Source organism: Alligator sinensis, unplaced genomic scaffold (assembly GCF_000455745.1).
Source record: "Alligator sinensis unplaced genomic scaffold, ASM45574v1 scaffold203_1, whole genome shotgun sequence".
Classification (NCBI taxonomy): Eukaryota; Metazoa; Chordata; order Crocodylia; family Alligatoridae; genus Alligator; species Alligator sinensis.
The window spans coordinates 2,383,800-2,391,684 of record NW_005841949.1 but is presented as its reverse complement, the minus strand read 5'-3'; the positions used below and the strand labels follow the sequence as shown (position 1 = coordinate 2,391,684).

Genomic DNA, 7,885 nt, shown 5'->3' with positions numbered 1-7,885 from the left:
GGAATGCTCGTCACAGGAGACAAACAAAAACCAAAAGGTTAAGAATACTGATTGGGTGGGTGGAGAGGAAAAAAAGGGGAAACAGACATGAGAGTAACTAGCAACTTCCTTGTTAAGAGGAGCAGGCTCAATATAAAGTTTTTGTTGTTCAAACCTGGAAGGACCAAACTTGCTAAAAAGCAAATCGCTGAAGATGAAGTGACTGCACAGAATTTTAGAGATGTTAAATTGCTCAAGCATTAACTGAGCTGCCAAGTAGGTTAGAAAAGTAGGCTGTTTCCTCACCATCCACAACCAGGGCAAAAACATTTTCCTCAATTTTCTGCCACCACCATTTCCTCAGCTTCCCTAACGACACAAGCACTTGTCATCCCCTCCTCCACTAACATGTGGGCCATGAGCCCAGCCTGATGTCAACTACAACAGACATTAGCCTCCTTCCAGCTGTTTCCCTTATCCACCCCCCCACCCCCCAGTTAAAGGTAAATTCATCCTGATCAGACAGGAACTGCACTCACCTGCTCGGGTTTCAGCCCTGTGAAGCAGAACATGCCAATCTGGTCAGTGATGTGCTGCCAGTTGTAGGAGGAGCCCTCTTTCTTGAGGTTGGACACCAGCTGGGTGCGCATGCCAATGATCCGGTCAGCCATCCCCTTCACCTCTCCCAGCCTGCAGGGACAGCACATGTATGAACACAGGATGCAGACTAGGACAGGGTAAAAGCAGCATCCTAATGACTCCAAGGCTTCCCTCTCCTCACTGCACATCCAGTCAAGAGGCAGCTTGTCTGCCTGGAGTGCACTGCTGCTTTAACCTGGCTATATACTCTTTCACTGTGCAATGGGCAAGAGATCACTGAAGTGAAAGAGGCAGAACAAAACTGAAGGTCTTAGTTGAGTCAGTGCTGGCTACAATCTGCTCTTCTTCCTTGGTAATGGAAGACAACTGCTTTTTACTAGCCCAGAGAACAGCAACTCTCAGCCAGCATTCTGCTCCATAGCAGCACTGTTAGGTATGCAAACATGTACACATGATTCACAAGATAAACCCAGAGATTTCATGTAGGAATCCATTCAAATGGAAAAACATTCTGACCTGCTGCAGTCTTCCCAAGATCTTTGCTACAGGCACACTGTTCTATTATTTTTCCAGCCTAAGGTTGAGAACCACCGCCCTAAAAAGTTCTGTGACAGACTCCTGCTCAGTGGGGACCAAGCTGAGACCCACGATCTCTCAAAGCAGAGGGTTGGGACAACATATCACACAAAAAAACAGAGTTATCGCAAAGAAGCCTAAGTTTCTGACACAGTTCATGATAAAGTTCGGTTCAATAGATGTAACTAGGAATGAGAGACGGAAATAAAAAAAACCTGGCAAAATAACTAGCTGACACAATACACAGAAGCAATCTATCCAAGCCTCATCTGCTGGGGCTTAGGTCTATATACATGTATTTCAGGCACACAAACATCAGGCTAGATATGTGCCTGCCAGAAGGAGAGAGAGTAGCACAGCATCAACCAGCAGAACAAAACTTTCCCTTTGTTCTGCAAAATTGACTGCCTACAGGGACACTGAATTCTACCAAACTATCACAAGGGCTGGGAAAGGGGGATGGAGTTATATCAGAAAACAGGAGTGAGGGTGGGAGGGCTATCACCCTTGGTCTTTCTTGGGGCAGTTGAAAGTTCAGACGCATGCTCCCACTTCCCCAGCTGAGATGTACTTGGGTGGGGAGAAGGGAAGGCCATGACACCAGCCAGACCCTTGGGTGCCCAAAGCTGTAGGGACAGACAACAGGTCTCTTGAAGAGTGAAAGCTAAGTCACCATCACAGCTGTTTCGTGGTTTCTTAAAAATGGAAGGGAACAGCACATGCCAGCCTGCATTTCTACCGGGATGATGCCACACGTGCAGGTGTGTAATTACCATGAAATTCTGAATAAGCTACTATTTGATACAGTTCCCTTGAGGGACAAGCAATAAAACACATTAGCCAAAGGAAGGTGCAAGATAAACTACATTTAAATAGGGAAGCTCTAGAAGTGCATGTTACACACCCACAGCAGCCAAGAGGCTTGCAGGTAAATAGATGTGAAGTGGCTCTGCTCTTCATTCATTCACTTTGCAGCTTCTTGCCAGGGCTCCACAGCCCCATAAGACAGAAAATCCAAGCAGGGAAACCTTTTCAGCGGTGCATTTGAGCTGGGGCTCCCAAGAGTGGCAGTCAGCCCCAAGGGAAACAGAGAAGCATCTCTCCTGGAGCCAAGTCACCAAGCTGGCTCAGTGGGACAAATGGGCCCTGCTTAGGAGCTCCTCTCCCAAGAGGAAGCCTCTTGAAGCATCTCCTTTCTTGAGGGAGGCAGTTGAAGGATAGGCCATGGGCCAGAGGACCCTCTAGTGCAGTTTTATTCTGCTGTGTTCCCTCCCTGCGATGGAGACATTCCCATGTCCTGATTTATTTAATACTTTGGCCTGCATTGTTTCTACTCAGCCTCTTCCCCACCATGAGCAGATAAGGAAGAAGCTGGTATCTGGTGGAGGAGACTTGTTTTACCATTCTTGCCGCAGGTCAGGGCTGTTCAGGATGGTGGAGGCAATCCGGGCTCCATTGATGGGTGGGTTCGAGTACATGGGACGGATCAGGATCTTCAGCTGGGACTCCACCCTCTTGGCTTCCTCTGCATCACTGCAGATGACGGTGAAAGCACCCACACGTTCCCCTAGAACACAGGTCAGGCCAGGCCAGGCGAGGTCAGATCAAATCCTTCTACTATAGGGGTGGGCAATTATTTCAGGTGGAGGGCCGCTTACCCAGTTTCGGCAAGCTGTTGAGGGCCACATGGGTAGCCCCACCCCTTGACAGGTGCCCCACCCCCTGGTCACGGTCTTGGGACCAATGTCCCAATGTCTCAGGGCCAGCACCAGTGGGGCCCAGACCAGGGCGCAGGCTGGCAGGGATCTGTGGAGCTGGGCTGGGCTGCACTAGCAGGGAGAGGAGGGAGCTGGCCTGGCTCCACAGAGCCCCTGCCAGCCGGGACCCTGTACTGCTGCTGCTCTGCTCTGGGCCCTGGGACACCAGTGTGCCCCGTGCACCTGCTTACTCCCAGTGGCCCCCCAGCCCCACAGCACAGGCTGGGACCAGTGTGCAGTCCCAACCCCCTGCTCCCCAGCAGGGACAGAGCTGGTGCTGAGCACAGGGAAAAGTGGCCCCTCCCCTGTCTGGAGTTCCCTGCTGCAACTGCTCACAGCCCACATAGGACTGTCCTGAGCAGGTACAGGCAGCCCCATGTGGGCTGCGAGCAGCTGCAGCACAGGGCGCTGGCTGGGGGCGGCCAGGCCACTTTTCCTATGCTCAGCTCCAGCTTCCTGCCTGGGCCCTGTGCGGGCGCCGGTCTGGCCTGGTGGAGCTGCCCTGCGGCAGGAGCAGCTGCAGCCCCCCCCCCCGCTTGCCACACCAGGCAGTGTTTGCCATCACCACCTCTGTGCTGCCCAGTGCACGAGCTCTGGGCGGGCAGCAGCAAACATTGCCCAGCGCGACAAGTGCGGGGGCCACAGCTGCTGCTGCCATGCACAGCCCCAATGGACGAGCCTGGAGCCGGCAAGGTGCCCAGGCTGGCTGTGGGGGTGAGTTACAAGCTGGTGCTGAGCACTGGAGAAGCGGCCCCTCCCCCGCCCCATGGCTGGCACCCCATGCTGCAGCCGCTCAAATGGGGCTGCCCGTCTCTGCTCAGGACAGCCCCGTGTAGGCTGCTAGCAGCTGCAGCAGGGAGCACTGACCACGGGGCGAGGGAAGGGCTACTTTTCCCCAGGCTCCTTCCCTGCCCAGGGTCCTCCCCTGCCCTCCCTGAGTTTCTGGTTTGGTACAGGCACAAGGTCCCTGCTGGGGCTTCTGGCTGGGGGGTGGGGCCGGGGCCTGTTGTGGGAGCCCACTGGGCTTCCCCTGGGTCCTACTGCCCCTGGTTCCTGTCATTTTTTACATGAACCAAAGACAGATACATCTTTTCTAAATTATTTAGGGGGCCTGTGGGCCGTATTTTGACCACCCCTGTTCTACCACAACAGCTGCTGCATGTTACAGGACTGCTGTGTTTTGATTAGACCTGCCCCATGACAGCATAGACCTCATTCACGGAGCAAAACATGCTCAGGGATACAGACCATCCATTTGTTCACAGCTACAGCAGCATGCACTTTCATGTCTCCTCCTAGAGGCTGAGTGAGGACAAAGACCAGATGGGATGAGGGATGCCTCTAGGGTGGTCTTGAAAAAGCAATGACTTTTGATCACTACAGCATGAATGGCTTTCCCCATCAGCAGCCTGGAAATGAAAGTTCTCAGAGAGCATCATGGATCCTACAAGCCAACTCTCCTTGCTTACCATATAGGCCCATGTTCTTGGCGTAGGACTGGGACAGCACAATGTTAATGCCTTGCTCAATGAAGTGACGCACAGCCCAGGCGTCCCTGTTGATGTCCCCACTGGCGAAGCCCTGGTATGCCATGTCGAAGAACACAAAGAGATTCCTTTGCTGCAAGTGAAAGCAGAGGTTTAGCAATTCACCCAGGTTCCTTCTCACAACTGAACCCCCATTTCACCAGTGATGACAGAACAAGGAGCAACAGTCTCAGGTTGCAGCAAGGGAGGTTTAGGGCAGATATTAGGAAGAACTCTCTCACTCAGGAGGGTGGTGAAGCACTGGAATGGGTTACCTAGAAAGGTGGTAGAATCTCCATCCTTGGAAGATTTCAAGGCCTTGCGCAACAAAGCCCTGGCTGGAATGATCTTGCTGGGGATGGTCCTGCTTTGAGCAGGGGTTTGGACTAGATGACCTCCTGAGGTCCCGTCCAACCCTAATTTTTTATGATTCTATGAAGAGTAACACCAACACAGAAGTCAGACATTGACACATGAATCAACTCTAACTCAGCTCACCTTTACCACAGAGGCCAGCTCTTTCCATTGCTCTGGTCTTGGGTCCACACCCGTAGGGTTGTGAGCACAGGCATGAAAGAGGATGATGCTCTTCTCAGGAATTTTCTAAGGAAGATGTTAGAGAGTAATGTGAGAGAGCTGTAAAAGCTACCTTTTCCTTCTTCAGTAGCAGATGCAGGCTGCTGTACAAGACACAAGTGAGAGGCCCTGGGGCAAGCAGTGATTTAGAAGACAAAGTAATGCCAGAAAGAAGGAGCTGACCAAGGCAGCAGCAAGGAAATTTGCCCTCAGGAGTGTGAAGAGTCTTGCAAGTCTCAAACCAAAGTTCTGAGAACTCCCACACTCCAGTTATAGGGGGAAAGAGGTCTGAGTCAGGCTCAGCCTAAAGGTTATACAAGGATGCTCAAGAACCCACAGATGCTACTAGAGGTGCATCTATAGCTATATATCAGATAATCAGCTCGATGGGGCCAATAATTTGGCCGACAAGCGCCCATGCTGCATGCAGCCGCAGTGCAGCAGAGCGCACGGTATGGAGAGCTGCCTCCAGCTGCTAAGTCCGAAGGGGGAAGGATGGGGCATGGGGGCGCAGATCAATGCCCACTGTGGCGAGCAGGGTGGGGCAAGGGCAGGCACTGCCCAGCCAGGGTTGGGGGTGGGGAAGCGCATGCGGGACAGAGGTGTGGCTCATGGGGGGAAGGGGACAGCTCTCACCGCTGCTTGCACCACGGGAGGGCAGTGGGGGTGTCAGGGGGAGTGTGCCCCCGGATCTAAACAGTGCGGGGCAGGCTGCAGCTGCAGGATGGAACCAGCCCGTGCAGCTCTTTTCGCTGGAGGCTGGGCTTGGACTGGGCTCCAGAGGTGCTGGGAGGAGGCTGCAGTCACCCAAAATTTTGCCGCAGCTCTGCTCCCAGCCCCTTGCTGCTGCCCGGCACAGCCGCTGCTCAACACCCCGCTTCCACCCAAGCACCAGGAAAAGTCCTGGCTGTGCCGGGTAGCAGCATGGGGCTGTGGCGAAACTTGGGGTGGTTGCAGCCTCCTCCTAGTGCTGCTGGAGCCTACTCTGAGCCTAGCCTCCAGTGAAGAGCCCCACACAGTGCTGGCTCCACCGTGCAGCTGCAGCCTGCCCTGCGCCACGCAGGTTCCCCCCACCCTCCCAGGATGCAAGCAGCGGCAGGAGCCTCCCCCCACCAGGAGCCAAGCCTAAATCCCATGCCCTTCCTCCCCCCGCACCTGCCCCTTGCCTCACCGCGTGGGGGGGGGGCGCGCGCGGGCGGCATTGATCTGCCCCCATGACCCTTCCCTCTCCCCTCCCCTTCCACCACAACACACTTACCAGCTGATGGCAGCTGTATTGGATATCAGATCAGTATTGGCCCCCAAAATCTCTATTGGTGTACCCCTAGATGCTACCTTTGTACACCACCCTGATTCCAAATCCAACTCACAGAAATGTCATCCAAGGCTCCAGAGAAGTCAAAGCCGCAGGTCTTGGGATCATAGTAGCGATAGGCCTGCAGCTGCAAGCCTGCATCTCTGAAAATGGGGGTGTGGTTGCCCCAGGATGGTTTAGGCAGGTACACGTCACGGCTAGACTTGAAGAATCGTTGCTATGGCAGAGAAAGAAAATGTGTTGAAGTGGGAGATTCAGGGTCCCAGGGCCCTGAATGTGCTGCAACCAGATATGTCCCCTCTCATCACCTCCTAGGGACTCACCAGGAAATTGGCTCCAATTCTCAGAGACCCAGTCCCAGAAATACTCTGCACAGTGACATACTGCAAAGAAAGAAAGGTACAAACATGTAAGACTCTGACCTGCCACACATGGCATCAACCAGGTTGAACAGATACTGACATCTTAAGTGCTTCCTGGGCAAAGAGCAGAGAAGTATCTAGTTCATGTGTTTTAACTCATCACTAGGAATCCAGGTGTTCCGATTCCAATGGAAAAACGTAGATTTTCTCCTTTAAAGGACAACAGCATGGGAAGCTGCAGGTTTCCCTTGCAGGCTGGCAGCCTTCCAACCTGCAAGGAGCTGTTTGGGGTTGGGGGAGAGCAATTGGAAGCAGAAGGTGCCATGTGTATGCACATGCATGCACACATGTGGCTGGCATACAGCCAAGCAGTGTGGTTGGAGCAGCCCTGGGAGCTGGATACAGAAAGTCTGGGGCAGGGGAGGAGGGCAGGAAGGTCAGGGCTTAGGGACTGTCCAGGGGCCTGAGGAGGGGGGCACCTCGGTAGAGGGCCTGAGTAAAGGCTAGTGCCTGCTGGTGCTGGGGGAAGGTGTCCAGGCACCAGGGCTGTGGCAAGTCAGGGGGTTCCAAGGCAGCACTTGGTGCTGCTGGCAAGCCCAGCACTGTGATGTTGGCAGCAGGGCCCTCCCAGAGGTGCCTGCCCCTCCAGGAGGGGAAGGGGGTGTGGGATCCTTCAGGGTTCATAGATTCATAGATGCTAGGGTCGGAAGGGACCTCAATAGATCATCGAGTCCAACCCCCTGCATAGGCAGGGAAGAGTGCTGGGGTCAGATGACCCCAGCTAGATGCTTATCTAACCTCCTCTTGAAGACCCCCAGGGTAGGGGAGAGCACCACCTCCCTTGGGAGCCCGTTCCAGACCTTGGCCACTCTAACTGTGAAGAAGTTCTTCCTAATGTCCAGTCTAAATCTGCTCTCTGCTAGCTTGTGGCCATTATTTCTTGTAACCCCCGGGGGCGCCTTGGTGAATAAAACTTCACCAATTCCCTTCTGTGCCCCCGTGATGAACTTATAGGCAGCCACAAGGTCGCCTCTCAACCTTCTCTTGCGGAGGCTGAAGAGGTCAAGGTGTTCCAGTCTCTCCTCATAGGGCTTGGCTTGCAAGCCCTTAACCATACGAGTGGCCCTTCTTTGGACCCTCTCCAGGTTATCCGCATCCCTCTTGAAGTGTGGCGCCCAAAACTGCATGCAGTAC

At 53.9% G+C, this 7,885-nt stretch overlaps 1 protein-coding gene across 1 annotated transcript in view; it reads right to left on the bottom strand.

Moving 5' to 3' along the window:
* Nucleotides 1-7,885, bottom strand: part of GOT2 (glutamic-oxaloacetic transaminase 2) — a 26,756-nt gene that overhangs the window by 2,131 nt on the left and 16,740 nt on the right. The window contains exons 5-10 of the mRNA XM_025199746.1: nt 6,653-6,712; nt 6,385-6,546; nt 4,937-5,041; nt 4,382-4,532; nt 2,557-2,722; nt 519-669 (exon numbers count right to left, since the gene is read on the bottom strand). Coding sequence (XP_025055531.1) covers nt 519-669; nt 2,557-2,722; nt 4,382-4,532; nt 4,937-5,041; nt 6,385-6,546; nt 6,653-6,712 — 795 coding nt within the window. The remainder of the gene's footprint in view (nt 1-518; nt 670-2,556; nt 2,723-4,381; nt 4,533-4,936; nt 5,042-6,384; nt 6,547-6,652; nt 6,713-7,885) is intronic.